This window comes from Lepisosteus oculatus, chromosome 7 (genome assembly GCF_040954835.1).
Source record: "Lepisosteus oculatus isolate fLepOcu1 chromosome 7, fLepOcu1.hap2, whole genome shotgun sequence".
NCBI classification, from domain to species: Eukaryota; Metazoa; Chordata; class Actinopteri; order Semionotiformes; family Lepisosteidae; genus Lepisosteus; species Lepisosteus oculatus.
In genome coordinates, this window is record NC_090702.1 from 1413527 (window position 1) to 1432054 (window position 18528).

The following is an 18528-nucleotide window of genomic DNA, read 5'->3' on the forward strand; positions in this document are numbered from 1 at the left end:
AGAGAGGGGTTCATACAGACACACTGACTGGACACTCCAGTACATTAACACTGCACTGAGAGAGAGAGAGAGAGAGAGAGGGGTTCATACAGACACACTGACTGGACACTCCAGTACATTAACACTGAGAGAGAGAGGGGTTCATACAGACACACTGACTGGACACTCCAGTACATTAACACTGCACTGAGAGAGAGGGGGTTCATACAGACACACTGACTGGACACTCCAGTACATTAACACTGCACTGAGAGAGAGGGGGTTCATACAGACACACTGGGTGTTTCGACAGTACATTAATGAGAGAGAGAGGGGAAACTACAATCTTAGAGGTCAAGAAAGTCAAAAAGTGAATAATTGGTTTGGAAGAATGTAAATGAGAAAGAAGTCTCCTTTTTGCATACTGCTGAGTAATCAAGACAGACAACGAGAGGGACGATTTGGAGAACAAAGAGAGTTATCAGACAATCAACTAATACTACAAACACAGTAGAGAAGGACAGACTGAGAGAGATACAGCAGGGAATCCCTGAGTAATAAACACACACAACAGGACAGGAGACACAGTGAGAGAGAGAGAGGAGATCACAGAGAATCCCTCAGTAATAAACACACACAACAGGACAGGAGACACAGTGAGAGAGAGAGAGAGAGAGAGAGAGAGGAGATCACAGAGAATCCCTCAGTAATAAACACACACAAGAGGACAGGAGACACAGTGAGAGAGAGGAGATCACAGAGAATCAGTGTCAGTGTGTGTATTAAACCCCTCTCTCTCTCAGTGTGGTGTAAATATAGTGAATGAAAGACACTGACAGTAAATGTCATGACTACCTGACGTGCCGATGGAACGACACATCAGTGCAGTCAGAACTTCACTGCCTCTCCTCCCCTCCTCACCCCCGCCTCTCCCCTGTCCCTCCCTCTCCCAGCCCCTGACTCTCTCTCTTCTTCCCCGGATGAAGATGAGCAGGGGATTAAATCGAATTGGCAATGGAGAGAGGCCTGATGGGAGATTTGCAGTCAGGAGGGGGAGGCAGAAGCTGGAGTCTCACTGGGGCTTTCGTGAGGCTGGGGGAGGGGGTCTCAGGACGGACAGGGCAAGGAGGACAGTCTTGGGTTAGTTTTCATTTTGTCTTCGTGGGCAGACTGACCCCCTAGAGTGACTGAGCTGAAATGATTCAGGAGCAGACACCTGAGCTCCCAGAGCCCGGACGACGTCTCTCCCACAGCACCCGTGGGAAACCACAGAGTTTTAGTGAGCAGTTTCGGCTGCGCTGGGGTGTCCTTTTCTCCGGGCGTGGCGGTTCTCCTCACTGAGACGCGATCGGAAGTGATCGGCGAGTTGTTGGTGATTTGATTTTCAACACGCCCGAATACGGAGACGCGGTACGTCAGCTCTGGCTTGCCCGAGAGCTCAGCAGGAGTAAAACGGGATTTCTGTTGATGCCCTTTGCCCAGTCCTCTGCTGCCTCGGTTTCTCTCTTCGTGTCTCCTCGTGCGCCACTCTGTGCTGATTCTGATCGCCAAATCCAGAAATACGAAGCCCAGGGCATCTGTAGACAGGGCAGTGGAGCAGAGCTCTACAGCAGATGAGTGCACAACAGAATCTGATCATCAGCCTGTATGACACCATCATCACCCATAACACCATCAGTGTCAGTAACACCATCATCACCAGTAATACCATCATCACCAATAACACCCTCATTGTCAGTAACACCATCTTCACCAATAACACCATCAGTGTCAGTAACACCATCATCACCAGTAACACCATCATCAATAACACCCTCACTGTCTGTAACACCATCATCATCAATAACACCCTCACTGTCTGTAACACCCTCACTGTCAGTAACACCATCATCACTAATAACACCCTCATTGTCAGTAACACCATCATCACCACTAACACCCTCACTGTCTGTAACACCATCATCACCAATAACACCATCATCACCAATAACACCCTCACTGTCAATAACACCCTCACTGTCTGTAACACCATCATCACCAATAACACCATCATCACCAATAACACACTCACTGTCAATAACACCCTCATCACCACTAACACCCTCACTGTCTGTAACACCATCATCACCAATAACACCCTCACTGTCAATAACACCCTCACTGTCAGTAACACCATCATCACTAACACCCTCACTGTCAATAACACCATCACCACCACTAACACCCTCACTGTCAGTAACCCATGACTGTCCATTAACCTCCCAGTATATGTTGGGAGGAAACGAGAGCACCCGGAGCGCACCCATGTGAACACGGGAGGAACGTGCAGACTCCGCACAGACGCCCCCCCCCCAGGGACCGGCGCGCTGGGCCCCAGCGCCGAGAGGCACTGTGCTCATCACTGCCACACCCTCAGCGGGCAGAGAGTGGGGCCGGCTCCTCGCTTCCTGTTTTCGAGCAGCGGTGAGGAAGATGGCACCGAGAGTGAGGGCCGGCAGGGGGCGGCCATGTTCCCTTCCCGCTGGACAGCACGACGGCGTTAATGTGCAGCAGAATTCACCGCTGAACCAGGAAGTGGGATAAGAGATGCCTGACCATCAGTGTTAACCCCCATCTACCTACCCCCTGGTGAACCCTCTCACTCTCTTACCCTCTCTGTTACAGCAAGTGGGTCCTCCTTCTGGCTCCTAACAGTCAGCACAGTGCTGCCCCCCTGTGGCAGCCCAGGGCACCTGCAGTGTTGGACTGAGGGCTCGTGACTCCAAGCACAGTGCTGCCCCCCTGTGGCAGCCCAGGGCACCTGCAGTGTTGGACTGAGGGCTCGTGACTCCAGGCACAGTGCTGCCCCCCTGTGGCAGCCCAGGGCACCTGCAGTGTTGGACTGAGGGCTCGTGACTCCAAGCACAGTGCTGCCCCCCTGTGGCAGCCCAGGGCACCTGCAGGGCAGCAGCGACTCAGTCCTCCCTCTGGTGCCTCAGTGCTGCTGTGGGTGCGGGGGGCTGGAGTGTGTGGGGGAGGCAGGCTGTATTAAATCCGTGTGGAGGGTCTCACCTCGGGATGACCCCAACATCCCAAGAGGTGGGAACGTCCTCGCGATCCACATCAGAGCCCAGGAACAGTTTCAGATGAGAGGAGGCCACACGGTCCTTCTGGCTCATTTAGTAATTGGAAGATAATTGATAAGAGTGTCTTAGTGGCTTCAACCACAGGGCTGGGCAGCTTGTTCCCCACCCCCACCACCCTCTGTGTACAGAACAGCCCCCTGTCCTGACTGGAGGAGCTCACCCAGCTGTGTCTGGAGAGAAGCCAGGGTATCGGCTTCAACCACAGGGCTGGGCAGCCTGTTCCCCACCCCCACCACCCTCTGTGTACAGAAGAGCCTCCTGTCCTGACTGGAGGAGCTCACCCAGCTGTGTCTGGAGAGAAGCCAGGGTATCGGCTTCAACCACAGGGCTGGGCAGCTTGTTCCCCACCCCCACCACCCTCTGTGTACAGAAGTGTCCCTGGTTCTGGGTGCAAAATGCCATGTGATTGGCATGTAGCTGTGCCTTGCTTACTGTACCTTTGACCATTTCTGTCACTCCTGTCTCTCCATCCTCCTCTGCTGTTCTGAGGTTCTTCCTCTTTCTCTCTCTTCTCAGTTCTCTGTTTCCCCTTATGACAGCTGAGGGCTCAGCTAGTCAGTCAAACAGCCAGCCTTTTAATCTCCAAGTCACTCGTCTGGCACACATCTCACCTCTCAGTGCAGTGTTCATGTACTGGAGTGTCCAGTCAGTGTGTCTGTATTAACCCCTCTCTCTCTCAGTGCAGTGTTCATGTACTGGAGTGTCCAGTCAGTGTGTCTGTATGAACCCCTCTCTCTCTCAGTGCAGTGTTAATGTACTGGAGTGTCCAGTCAGTGTGTGTGTATTAACCCCTCTCTCTCTCAGTGCAGTGTTAATGTACTGGAGTGTCCAGTCAGTGTGTGTGTATTAACCCCTCTCTCTCTCAGTGCAGTGTTAATGTACTGGAGTGTCCAGTCAGTGTGTCTGTTTGAACCCCTCTCTCTCTCTCTCAGTGCGGTGTTAATGTACTGGAGTGTCCAGTCAGTGTGTCTGTATGAACCCCCTCTCTCTCAGTGCAGTGTTAATGTACTGGAGTGTCCAGTCAGTGTGTCTGTATGAACCCCTCTCTCTCTCAGTGCAGTGTTCATGTACTGGAGTGTCCAGTCAGTGTGTGTGTATTAACCCCTCTCTCTCTCAGTGCAGTGTTATTGTACTGGAGTGTCCAGTCAGTGTGTCTGTATGAACCCCTCTCTCTCTCAGTGCAGTGTTAATGTACTGGAGTGTCCAGTCAGTGTGTCTGTATGAACCCCTCTCTCTCTCAGTGCAGTGTTCATGTACTGGAGTGTCCAGTCAGTGTGTCTGTATGAACCCCTCTCTCTCTCAGTGCAGTGTTATTGTACTGGAGTGTCCAGTCAGTGTGTGTGTATTAACCCCTCTCTCTCAGTGCAGTGTTAATGTACTGGAGTGTCCAGTCAGTGTGTGTGTATTAACCCCTCTCTCTCTCAGTGCAGTGTTAACGTACTGGAGTGTCCAGTCAGTGTGTCTGTATGAACCCCTCTCTCTCTCAGTGCAGTGTTCATGTACTGGAGTGTCCAGTCAGTGTGTGTGTATTAACCCCTCTCTCTCTCAGTGCAGTGTTAATGTACTGGAGTGTCCAGTCAGTGTGTCTGTATGAACCCCTCTCTCTCTCAGTCAGTGTCTATATTAACTCTGAGTTTTTCTCTCTTTATTTCAGTGTCTCTCTCTCTCCTGGTATGAGGTCAAGGGGGTTGCTGCTGTCGCCGTGCCTGCGGTCGCCATGACGATGCCGCTGAGCCCCCTCTCCAGCGATGAGGAGCAGCAGAGGATGCTGGGAAGTTACCAGGACGACGAAGACGACGACGACGACGACGACGACGGAGAAGGAGAGGAAGGGGAGGAGCTAGAGGAAGGGGTGGGGATCGAGGGCGAAGAGGAGGAAGAGGGGCCGGCGATTGGAGAGGGCGGGGCAGGAGAAGCAGAAGGGGAGGAGTCTGACAGCGAGGAGGAGGGGGAGGAGGAGGAGGGGCCAGCGCCTGGCCAATCGCAAGCCGGGAAGGAGGGGCCGCCGCGCCAATCGGCGAATATGATTGGACGAGCCGGGCCGGGGGCCGGCCGACCCAACAACCCGGGACATTACAACCCCTACTCGAACCCGGGGCCGGGACAGGGCAGCGGCTCCAACCCGTCCACGGGGGCCCGGAGGCTGAGGGACCGCAGCCTGAGCACGGCGCCCCCCCTGGAGGACGCCCACGTCAGCATGATGGTGTTCAGAATCGGGATACCGGACATCAAGCAGACGGTGAGCTGGGGGCCCGATGCGTTTGACCGGTCCGGCTCGTTAGCCAGGTGGGGGGGGGCGCAGGTAGTTAATTACCGGGGTGCGCTGGAGCTTCCGATCTCTCGTCCCGCGCAGAGGCGATTCTCTCGGGCCCTCTGTGTCTAACCAGCTCCGTCCTCCCTCTCCGTGTCCCCGACGTCGTCGATCTGTGGTGGCGTTTGCACCGGAGTGTCCTGCTTCCCTGCCACGGCTTTATCCTAACGAGCTGCGTCCCTGTCCCTGTCCTCTCTCTCTGTATCTATCCTTCTCTCTCCCTCTGTCCCTGTCCTCTCTCTCTATATCTGTCCTTCTCTCTCCCTCTGTCCCTGTCCTCTCTCTCTGTATCTATCCTTCTCTCTCCCTCTGTCCCTGTCCTCTCTCTCCCTCTGTCCCTGTCCTCTCTCTCTGTATCTATCCTTCTCTCTCCCTCTGTCCCTGTCCTCTCTCTCTGTATCTGTCCTGCTCTCTCCCTCTGTCCCTGTCCCTCTCTCTCCCTCTGTCCCTGTCCTCTCTCTCCCTCTTTATCTATCCTTCTCTCTCCCTCTGACCCTGTCCTCTCTCTCTGTATCTATCCTTCTCTCTCCCTCTGTCCCTGTCCTCTCTCTCTGTATCTATCCTTCTCTCTCCCTCTGTCCCTGTCCTCTTTCTCCCTCTGTATCTATCCTTCTCTCTCCCTCTGTCCCTGTCCTCTCTCTCTCTGTATCTATCCTTCTCTCTCCCTCTGACCCTGTCCTCTCTCTCTGTATCTATCCTTCTCTCTCCCTCTGACCCTGTCCTCTCTCTCTGTATCTATCCTTCTCTCTCCCTCTGTCCCTGTCCTCTCTCTCTGTATCTATCCTTCTCTCTCCCTCTGTCCCTGTCCTCTCTCTCCCTCTGTATCTATCCTTCTCTCTCCCTCTGTCCCTGTCCTCTCTCTCTCTGTATCTATCCTTCTCTCTCCCTCTGACCCTGTCCTCTCTCTCTGTATCTATCCTTCTCTCTCCCTCTGTCCCTGTCCTCTCTCTCTGTATCTATCCTTTGGGTTATTCTCTCTTAGTCCTTCACTCTTCCTGTATCCCTCTTTTCTCTCCCTCCCTCTCTCTCAGTATCTAATCCCTGCACATTAAGACTGTTCTACATGTCATCTAATTCGCCCTCAATAAGCACTAATTGCTGTTTAATTGTGTCTTAATGAGATCAGGGAGAATCATGCGACAGACACACAAACCAAGAGAATCAGTGGGAAAAGACCGGAAATTTTCCCTGGCAGAGAGCCTCACCATCTCCCACACTCAATGATTCACACCGACAGACTCACACGGCGCAGACTCACAGCTCACACACACAGTACAGGACAGACACACACAGCTCACACACACAGTACAGGACAGACACTCACAGTACAGACACACAGTTCACACACACACACAGTACAGTACAGACTCACAGCTCACACACACACAGTACAGTACAGACACACAGCTCACACACACACAGTACAGGACAGACACACAGCTCACACACACACAGTACAGGACAGACACACAGCTCACACACACAGTACAGCACAGACTCACAGCTCACACACACTGTACAGGACAGACACTCACAGCACAGACACACTGTACAGGACAGACACTCACAGCACAGACACACAGTTCACACACACACACAGTACAGTACAGACACACAGCTCACACACACACAGTACAGTACAGACACACAGCTAACACACACACAGTACAGTACAGACACACAGCTCACACACACACAGTACAGGACAGACACACACAGCTCACACACACAGTACAGCACAGACTCACAGCTCACACACACTGTACAGTACAGACACACACAGCTCACACACACTGTACAGTACAGACACACACAGCTCACACACACAGTACAGGACAGACACACACAGCTCACACACACAGTACAGTACAGTGAGACAGAGACAGGTACTGAGAGAGGAGAGAGACAGGAGAAAGAGAGACAAGGACAGAGACAGGGGAGGGAGAGTGAGAGAGACAAGGACAGAGGCAGGGACAGAGAGGAGAGAGAAACAGGGGAGAGAGAGACAGGGACAGAGAGAGGCGAGAGAGAGACAGGGACAGAGAGAGGCAAGGGACAGAGAGAGATGGGAGAGAGAGACAGGGACAGAGAGAGGAGAGAGAGACAAGGGACAGAGAGAGACAAGGGACAGAGAGAGATGGGAGAGAGAGACAGGGACAGAGAGAGACAGGGACAGAGAGAGATGGGAGAGAGAGACAGGGACAGAGAGGCGAGAGAGAGAAGCAAGGAGAAAGTCAAGGATTGAGAGAGGCTGGGAGAGAGAAAACAAGTGAGACAAGGGAAGGAAAGACAGAGATCTGGGGGGAGGGGGACTTCTCCCTAAAGACCTCATTAAATACTGCTTAACCCCCCTACTGGTGCCTCAGCATTTACCCTGCAGATCATTTCTGGAGGACAGAGAGGAGAGAGAGAGGGAGAGTAGGAGGGCAGTAACAGAGAGGGATGGATCATTAGCAACACTCTTCAATATTGCATAAATATTTACAGCACGGTATTGGTCTCCCTGGCAAAACTAAAACAGGACTCAACCTGTTTTCCGATGTCAGGAAGCTCGGCACAGTCCGGAGGCGCCTGCGTTTGGGAAACATTGGAGTCTGGGACAGCTCCAACTGGGACACCCCCACTCCACCCCTCCACACCCCCCCCTCCCCAGAGCAGCCCGGAGTGCAGACACCTGCCAAACTGCCCCACAGCCACACAGAACCCCCTCTCCTGCCCCACGGCCATCAGAGCTGAATAATTCAGGCGCTCAGGAGCTCAGGGAGAGACCAGCAGGCTCAGCAACACTCAATAATCAGCACCCATGATGGGTATAGGCTCCCCAGCAGAGAAAGATGAAGAGAGACCCACCATCAATAACCAGCACACACCAGACACACCCACTATCAATAACCAGCACACACCAGACACGCCCACTATCAATAACCAGCACACACCAGACACGCCCACTATCAATAACCAGCACACACCAGACACGCCCGCCATCAATAACCAGCACACACCAGACACGCCCACCATCAATAACCAGCACACACCAGACACGCCCACCATCAATAACCAGCACACACCAGACACGCCCACTATCAATAACCAGCACACACCAGACACGCCCACTATCAATAACCAGCACACACCAGACACGCCCGCCATCAATAACCAGCACACACCAGACACGCCCGCCATCAATAACCAGCACACACCAGACACGCCCACCATCAATAACCAGCACACACCAGACACCCCCACCATCAATAACCAGCACACACCAGACACACCCACTATCAATAACCAGCACACACCAGACACGCCCACCATCAATAACAGCTCACACCAGACACGCCCACCATCAATAACCAGCTCACACCAGACACGCCCGCCATCACTAACCAGCTCACACCAGACACGCCCACCATCAATAACCAGCACACACCAGACACGCCCACCATCAATAACCAGCTCACACCAGACACGCCCACCATCAATAACCAGCTCACACCAGACACGCCCACCATCAATAACCAGCACACACCAGACACGCCCGCCATCAATAACCAGCACACACCAGACACGCCCACCATCAATAACCAGCTCACACCAGACACGCCCACCATCAATAACCAGCTCACACCAGACACGCCCACCATCAATAACCAGCTCACACCAGACACGCCCACCATCAATAACCAGCTCACACCAGACACGCCCGCCATCAATAACCAGCACACACCAGACACGCCCGCCATCAATAACCAGCTCACACCAGACACGCCCACCATTAATAACCAGTACACACCAGACACGCCCACCATCAATAACCAGCACACACCAGACACGCCCACCATCAATAACCAGCACACACCAGACACACCCACTATCAATAACCAGCACACACCAGACACGCCCACCATCAATAACAGCTCACACCAGACACGCCCACCATCAATAACCAGCTCACACCAGACACGCCCGCCATCACTAACCAGCTCACACCAGACACGCCCACCATCAATAACCAGCACACACCAGACACGCCCACCATCAATAACCAGCTCACACCAGACACGCCCACCATCAATAACCAGCTCACACCAGACACGCCCACCATCAATAACCAGCTCACACCAGACACGCCCACCATCAATAACCAGCACACACCAGACACGCCCACCATCAATAACCAGCTCACACCAGACACGCCCGCCATCAATAACCAGCTCACACCAGACACGCCCACCATCAATAACCAGCTCACACCAGACACGCCCACCATCAATAACCAGCTCACACCAGACACGCCCGCCATCAATAACCAGCACACACCAGACACGCCCGCCATCAATAACCAGCTCACACCAGACACGCCCACCATTAATAACCAGTACACACCAGACACGCCCACCATCAATAACCAGCACACACCAGACACACCCACCATCAATAACCAGCACACACCAGACACACCCACTATCAATAACCAGCACACACCAGACACGCCCACCATCAATAACAGCTCACACCAGACACGCCCACCATCAATAACCAGCTCACACCAGACACGCCCGCCATCACTAACCAGCTCACACCAGACACGCCCACCATCAATAACCAGCACACACCAGACACGCCCACCATCAATAACCAGCTCACACCAGACACGCCCACCATCAATAACCAGCTCACACCAGACACGCCCACCATCAATAACCAGCTCACACCAGACACGCCCACCATCAATAACCAGCACACACCAGACACGCCCACCATCAATAACCAGCTCACACCAGACACGCCCGCCATCAATAACCAGCTCACACCAGACACGCCCGCCATCAATAACCAGCTCACACCAGACACGCCCACCATCAATAACCAGCTCACACCAGACACGCCCACCATCAATAACCAGCTCACACCAGACACGCCCGCCATCAATAACCAGCACACACCAGACACGCCCGCCATCAATAACCAGCTCACACCAGACACGCCCACCATTAATAACCAGTACACACCAGACACGCCCACCATCAATAACCAGCTCACACCAGACACACCCACCATCAATAACCAGCACACACCAGACACACCCACTATCAATAACCAGCACACACCAGACACGCCCACCATCAATAACAGCTCACACCAGACACGCCCACCATCAATAACAGCTCACACCAGACACGCCCACCATCAATAACCAGCTCACACCAGACACGCCCACCATCAATAACCAGTACATAAGCACAAGGCAGTGGTACAGTGGTACAGCTTATAGATCGGTGTTGTTTTGTCTGTTGTATTTGATGTATTATCACTATTATCGATCGGTGATATGGATCAGGCCCGTTGTCTGTTGGACAGGCAGTGGTAGTACTATAAATCCAGATTGTTCTGAGTTATTGCTTGGTTCTGTAGTGGAATCTCCTGGGATATGATATATAATTTTAGATATTGTAAGATTACAGTAATTACTCTGCAATCATTTCCCCATAATTATTGTTATTAAAAGACAGATTTCCTCCTCTCATGCTGCTCTCTTCTCCCTGTCTCTCTCTTCACCAGCGATTTTCACACACGTGTGCCATCCCATAATACTTGCTGGTTCTGCCTCCCAGGGCCCTTGCCAGGTGTAACCAAGGCAACCAGCAGCTTGCTTCACTAATGAATGAGTTGCCATGGCAATGAATTGGCTAGACGCACATGCTGAGAGAGAGGGGGGTTAATACACTGACTGCCTACTCCCAATGCAGAAAAAGCACTGTTACTGCTGTGACAGATACTACAGTACTACTGCTGCTCCTACTGTCAGTGCTGTAGTTACTACCACTCTCACTACAGCTAGTAATACTGTTACTGCTGCTGCAATACTACTGCTGCTCCTACTGTCACTGCTGTAGTTACTACCACTCTCACTACAGCTAGTAATACTGTTACTGCTGTTACAATACTACTGCTGCTCCTACTGTCACTGCTGCTGTTACTACCACTCTTACTACAGCTAGTAATACTGTTACTGCTGTTGCAATACTACTGCTGCTCCTACTGTCACTGCTGTAGTTACTACCACTCTTACTACAGCTAGTAATACTGTTACTGCTGCTACAATACTACTGCTGCTCCTACTGTCACTGCTGTAGTTACTACCACTCTTACTACAGCTAGTAATACTGTTACTGCTGCTACAGTACTACTGCTGCTCCTACTGTCACTGCTGCTGTTACTACCACTCTTACTACAGCTAGTAATACTGTTACTGCTGTTACAATACTACTGCTGCTCCTACTGTCACTGCTGCTGTTACTACCACTCTCACTACAGCTAGTAATACTGTTACTGCTGCTACAATACTACTGCTGCTCCTACTGTCACTGCTGCTGTTACTACCACTCTTACTACAGCTAGTAATACTGTTACTGCTGCTGCAATACTACTGCTGCTCCTACTGTCACTGCTGTAGTTACTACCACTCTCACTACAGCTAGTAATACTGTTACTGCTGCTACAATACTACTGCTGCTCCTACTGTCACTGCTGCTGTTACTACCACTCTTACTACAGCTAGTAATACTGTTACTTCTGTTACAATACTACTGCTGCTCCTACTGTCACTGCTGCTGTTAATACCACTCTTACTACAGCTAGTAATACTGTTACTGCTGCTGTTGTAGTTCCTTCACATGAGAAGCTACCTGAATATGATTCAAGATTAATATATCATGAAAAAATAGACTTCAGTATTTCTCATTTAGAATATAAAACAATAATTATAAGTAATGTCTGATCTTGAACTTTGGAGTAGAAAAAAAAGAACTTGTGAAGGTTCCTGTCAAGCAACTCACTTGATCAATTAAGGATTCAGTTAGCTAACGAGCTCAGCTGTGCTGAAAGCACGCATATGAAATATTTCCTGCGCAAGTCCAAGCTAGGACACACCTTGCTGAAGGCTCATGCCATGTCATCCTTCTGAACAGCTGAGAACTGTAGTTTCCAGCCAGTCAGTGTGTCTGTATTAACCCCTCTCTCTCTCAGTGCAGTGTTAATGTACTAAAGTGTCCAGTCAGTGAGTCTGTATGAACCCCTCTCTCTCTCAGTGCAGTGTTAATGTACTGGAGTGTCCAGTCAGTGTGTCTGTATGAACCCCTCTCTCTCTCAGTGCAGTGTTAATGTACTGGAGTGTCCAGTCAGTGTGTCTGTATGAACCCCTCTCTCTCTCAGTGCAGTGTTAATGTCCTGGAGTGTCCAGTCAGTGTGTCTGTATGAACCCCTCTCTCTCTCAGTGCAGTGTTAATGTACTGGAGTGTCCAGTCAGTGTGTGTGTATGAACCCCTCTCTCTCTCAGTGCAGTGTTAATGTACTGGAGTGTCCAGTCAGTGTGTCTGTATTAACCCCTCTCTCTCAGTGCAGTGTTAATGTACTGGAGTGTCCAGTCAGTGTGTGTGTATTAACCCCTCTCTCTCTCAGTGCAGTGTTAATGTACTGGAGTGTCCAGTCAGTGTGTCTGTATTAACCCCTCTCTCTCTCAGTGCAGTGTTAATGTACTGGCGTGTCCAGTCAGTGTGTCTGTATGAACCCCTCTCTCTCTCAGTGCAGTGTTAATGTACTGGAGTGTCCAGTCAGTGTGTCTGTATGAACCCCTCTCTCTCTCAGTGCAGTGTTAATGTACTGGCGTGTCCAGTCAGTGTGTCTGTATGAACCCCTCTCTCTCAGTGCAGTGTTAATGTACTGGAGTGTCCAGTCAGTGTGTCTCTATTAACCCCTCTCTCTCAGTGTAGTGTTCATGTACTGGAGTGTCCAGTCAGTGTGTCTGTATGAACCCCTCTCTCTCTCAGTGCAGTGTTAATGTACTGGAGTGTCCAGTCAGTGTGTCTGTATGAACCCCTCTCTCTCTCAGTGCAGTGTTCATGTACTGGAGTGTCCAGTCAGTGTGTCTGTATGAACCCCTCTCTCTCAGTGCAGTGTTCATGTTCTGGAGTGTCCAGTCAGTGTGTGTATTGACCCCTCTCTCTCTGGGCCTCTGTGTGCAGAAGTGTCTGAGGTTCAATCCTGATGCCACAGTGTGGACAGCGAAGCAGCAGGTGCTCTGCTCGCTGACGGAGAGTCTGAAGGATGTGCTGAACTACGGGCTGTTCCAGCCAGCCACCAACGGCCACGACGCCAAGTTCCTGGAGGAGGAGAGGCTGCTCCGCGACTACCCACAATCCTTTGAGAAAGGCGTGCCGTACTTGGAGGTGAAACATCACGAGAGTGAAACCAGTGTGTGAGAGTGTGTCAGTGTGTCAGAGAGAGTGTGTCTGTCAGTGTGTCAGAGAGAGTGTGTCTGTCAGAGTGTCAGTGTGTCAGTGAGACTGTCTGTCAGTGTGTCAGTGAGACTGTGTCTGTCAGTGTGTCAGTGTGTCAGAGAGAGTGTGTCTGTCAGTGTGTCATTGAGACTGTCTGTCAGTGTGTCAGTGTGTCAGAGAGAGTGTGTCTGTCAGTGTGTCAGAGAGAGTGTGTCTGTCAGAGTGTCAGTGTGTCAGTGAGACTGTGTCTGTCAGTGTGTCAGTGAGACTGTGTCTGTCAGTGTGTCAGAGAGAGTGTTTCTGTCAGTGTGTCAGAGAGAGTGTTTCTGTCAGTGTGTCAGAGAGAGTGTGTCTGTCAGTGTGTCAGAGAGAGTGTGTCTGTCAGTGTGTCAGAGAGAGTGTGTCTGTCAGAGTGTCAGTGTGTCAGACAGAGTGTGTCTGTCAGAGTGTCAGTGTGTCAGACAGAGTGTGTCTGTCAGTGTGTCAGTGAGACTGTGTCTGTCAGAGTGTCAGTGTGTCAGAGAGAGTGTGTCTGTCAGAGTGTCAGTGTGTCAGAGAGAGTGTGTCTGTCAGAGTGTCAGTGTGTCAGAGAGAGTGTGTCTGTCAGTGTGTCAGAGAGAGTGTGTCTGTCAGTGTGTTATTGTGTCAGAGAGAGTGTGTCCGTCAGTGTGTCAGAGAGAGTGTGTCCGTCAGTGTGTCAGAGAGAGTGTGTCTGTCAGAGTGTCAGTGTGTCAGTGAAACTGTGTCTGTCAGTGTCAGTGTGTCAGTGAAACTGTGTCTGTCAGAGTGTTAGTGTGTCATTGAGACTGTGTCTGTCAGAGTGTCAGTGTGTCATTGAGACTGTGTCTGTCAGAGTGTCAGTGTGTCAGAGAGAGTGTGTCTGTCAGTGTGTCAGAGAGAGTGTGTCTGTCAGTGTGTCAGAGAGAGTGTTTCTGTCAGTGTGTCAGAGAGAGTGTGTCTGTCAGTGTGTCAGAGAGAGTGTGTCCGTCAGAGTGTCAGTTAGACTGTCAGTGTCAGTGAGAGTGGAACAGTAAGAGTTAATCTGTGTCAGTGTGTCAGTGTGCGAGTGTGTGTCTGACAGTGTGTGAGTGTGTGTCTGACAGTGTGTCTGTGTTCCATTGTGCGAGTGTGTGTCTGACAGTGTGTCTGTGTTCCAGTGTGCGAGTGTGTGTCTGACAGTGTGTCTGTGTTCCATTGTGCGAGTGTGTGTCTGACAGTGTGTCTGTGTTCCAGTGTGCGAGTGTGTGTCTGACAGTGTGTCTGTGTTCCAGTGTGCGAGTGTGTGTCTGACAGTGTGTCTGTGTTCCATTGTGCGAGTGTGTGTCTGACAGTGTGTCTGTGTTCCAGTGAGCGAGTGTGTGTCTGACAGTGTGTCTGTGTTCCAGTGTGCGAGTGTGTGTCTGACAGTGTGTCTGTGTTCCAGTGTGTGAGTGTGTGTCTGACAGTGTGTCTGTGTTCCAGTGTGTGAGTGTGTCTGACAGTGTGTGAGTGTTCCAGTGTGCGAGTGTGTGTCTGACAGTGTGTGAGTGTTCCAGTGTGCGAGTGTGTGTCTGACAGTGTGTGAGTGTTCCAGTGTGTGAGTGTATGTCTGAGTGTGTCTGTGTTCCAGTGTGCGAGTGTGTGTCTGACAGTGTGTCTGTGTTCCAGTGTGTTAGTGTGTGTCTGACAGTGTGTCTGTGTTCCAGTGTGTGAGTGTGTGTCTGACAGTGTGTGAGTGTGTGTCTGAGTGTGTCTGTGTTCCAGTGTGTGAGTGTGTGTCTGACAGTGTGTCTGTGTTCCAGTGTGTGAGTGTGTGTCTGACAGTGTGTCTGTGTTCCAGTGTGTGAGTGTGTGTCTGACAGTGTGTCTGTGTTCCAGTGTGTGAGTGTGTCTGACAGTGTGTCTGTGTTCCAGTGTGTGAGTGTGTCTGACAGTGTGTCTGTGTTCCAGTGTGTGAGTGTGTGGGTGTTTATATTCTTGAAGTTTTATTCATCTGTTTTTCACACAGTTCCGGTACAAGACCCGGGTCTATAAACAGACCAACCTGGATGAGAAACAACTGGCTAAACTTCATACTAAGGTACTGTACAAACACACTGTCTCCCACACACTCTGTCTGTCTCCCCCAGACCAGCCTGACCCCCTGTCTGTCTCCCCCAGGCCAGCCTGACCCCCTGTCTGTCTCCCCCAGGCCAGCCTGACCCCCTGTCTGTCTCCCCCAGGCCAGCCTGAAGAAGTTCATCGACTACGTCCAGAGCAGCACGACAGAGAAGATGGCCAAGTTCCTGGACAAGGGGCTCGACCCCAACTACCACGACAACGACAGTGGAGGTAGGGGACCCCTCCCCCCGCAGCTGCAGCGGCGCCGTCAGCGCAGCGGTCTAGGGGAGCAGGGGGGGGCCGTGAGTCTGCGTTAACCGCCCCCTCCCTCCCTCCCTCCCTCCCTCTCTCCCTCTGCCCCGCAGAGACGCCCCTCTCTCTGGCGGTGCAGTCCGACCTGGGGGTGGATGGCATCCGGGTGCTGTGTTTGGGAGGGGCCCACATTGACTTCCGGTCCCGGGACGGCCTGACGCCCCTCCACAAGGCCGCCCGGGCCCACAACCACGCCGCCCTGCTGGTAACGACGGCGCTACTGCGGGGGCATGATTCGCGTCTCAGTCTCCCCTTACTGACCCCTCTCTCAGTTCAGGGTGCTTCATTGGCCCAATGAGTAACATCAGTGTTGCCAAAGCAAAACAAATACGATTAACATAGAACAGAAATCTACAGACATTTACAATAAAGACTCAATCCTGATGCATTTACATATAAACATATGGAGCATTACTGAGAGACAGGGTCACTGTCTGTTCCTCAGGCTGGGACAGGAGATCACACACTGTATTATTATTATTGAGAGACAGGCTCACTGTCTGTTCCTCAGGCTGGGACAGGAGATCACACACTGTATTATTATTACTGAGAGACAGGCTCACTGTCTGTTCCTCAGGCTGGGACAGGAGATCACACACTGTATTATTATTACTGAGAGACAGGCTCACTGTCTGTTCCTCAGGCTGGGACAGGAGATCACACACTGTATTATTATTACTGAGAGACAGGCTCACTGTCTGTTCCTCAGGCTGGGACAGGAGATCACACACTGTATTATTATTATTGAGAGACAGGCTCACTGTCTGTTCCTCAGGCTGGGAGAGGAGATCACACACTGTATTATTATTATTGAGAGACAGGCTCACTGTCTGTTCCTCAGGCTGGGACAGGAGATCACACACTGTATTATTATTATTGAGAGACAGGCTCACTGTCTGTTCCTCAGGCTGGGACAGGAGATCACACACTATTATTATTATTGAGAGACAGGCTCACTGTCTGTTCCTCAGGCTGTGACAGGAGATCACACACTGTATTATTATTACTGAGAGACAGGCTCACTGTCTGTTCCTCAGGCTGGGACAGGAGATCACACACTGTATTATTATTATTGAGAGACAGGCTCACTGTCTGTTCCTCAGGCTGGGACAGGAGATCACACACTGTATTATTATTATTGAGAGACGGGCTCACTGTCTGTTCCTCGGGCTGGGACAGGAGATCACACACTGTATTATTATTACTGAGAGACAGGCTCACTGTCTGTTCCTCAGGCTGGGACAGGAGATCACACAGTATTATTATTACTGAGAGACAGGCTCACTGTCTGTTCCTCAGGCTGGGACAGGAGATCACACACTGTATTATTATTGAGAGACAGGCTCACTGTCTGTTCCTCGGGCTGGGACAGGAGATCACACACTGTATTATTATTATTATTATTATTATTATTATTATTATTGAGAGACAGGCTCACTGTCTGTTCCTCAGTCTGGGACAGGAGATCACACACTGTATTATTATTATTGAGAGACAGGCTCACTGTCTGTTCCTCAGGCTGGGACAGGAGATCACACACTGTATTATTATTATTGAGAGACAGGCTCACTGTCTGTTCCTCGGGCTGGGACAGGAGATCACACACTGTATTATTATTATTATTATTATTATTATTATTGAGAGACAGACTCACTGTCTGTTCCTCAGCCTGGGACAGGAGATCACACACTGTATTATTATTATTGAGAGACAGGCTCACTGTCTGTTCCTCAGGCTGGGACAGGAGATCACACACTGTATTATTATTATTGAGAGACAGGCTCACTGTCTGTTCCTCAGGCTGGGACAGGAGATCACACACTGTATTATTATTACTGAGAGACAGGCTCACTGTCTGTTCCTCAGGCTGAGACAGGAGATCACACACTGTATTATTATTATTGAGAGACAGGCTCACTGTCTGTTCCTCGGGCTGGGACAGGAGATCACACACTGTATTATTATTATTGAGAGACAGGCTCACTGTCTGTTCCTCAGGCTGGGACAGGAGATCACACACTGTATTATTATTATTGAGAGACAGACTCACTGTCTGTTCCTCAGGCTGGGACAGGAGATCACACATTGTATTATTATTATTGAGAGACAGGCTCACTGTCTGTTCCTCAGGCTGGGACAGGAGATCACACACTGTATTATTATTATTGAGTGACAGGCTCACTGTCTGTTCCTCAGGTTGGGACAGGAGATCACACACTGTATTATTATTATTGAGAGACAGGCTCACTGTCTGTTCCTCGGGCTGGGACAGGAGATCACACACTGTATTATTATTATTGAGAGACAGGCTCACTGTCTGTTCCTCAGGCTGGGACAGGAGGTCACACACTGTATTATTATTATTGAGAGACAGGCTCACTGTCTGTTCCTCAGGTTGGGACAGGAGATCACACACTGTATTATTATTATTGAGAGACAGGCT

General features: G+C 51.0%; 1 protein-coding gene across 1 annotated transcript in view; it reads left to right on the forward strand.

Moving 5' to 3' along the window:
• The window catches only part of shank1 (SH3 and multiple ankyrin repeat domains 1), a 103612-nt gene that overhangs the window by 22640 nt on the left and 62444 nt on the right, over window positions 1-18528 (forward strand). The window contains exons 2-6 of the mRNA XM_069191960.1: window positions 4759-5343; window positions 13440-13643; window positions 15682-15753; window positions 15896-16004; window positions 16139-16290. Coding sequence (XP_069048061.1) covers window positions 4822-5343; window positions 13440-13643; window positions 15682-15753; window positions 15896-16004; window positions 16139-16290 — 1059 coding nt within the window. The 5' untranslated portion in view covers window positions 4759-4821. The remainder of the gene's footprint in view (window positions 1-4758; window positions 5344-13439; window positions 13644-15681; window positions 15754-15895; window positions 16005-16138; window positions 16291-18528) is intronic.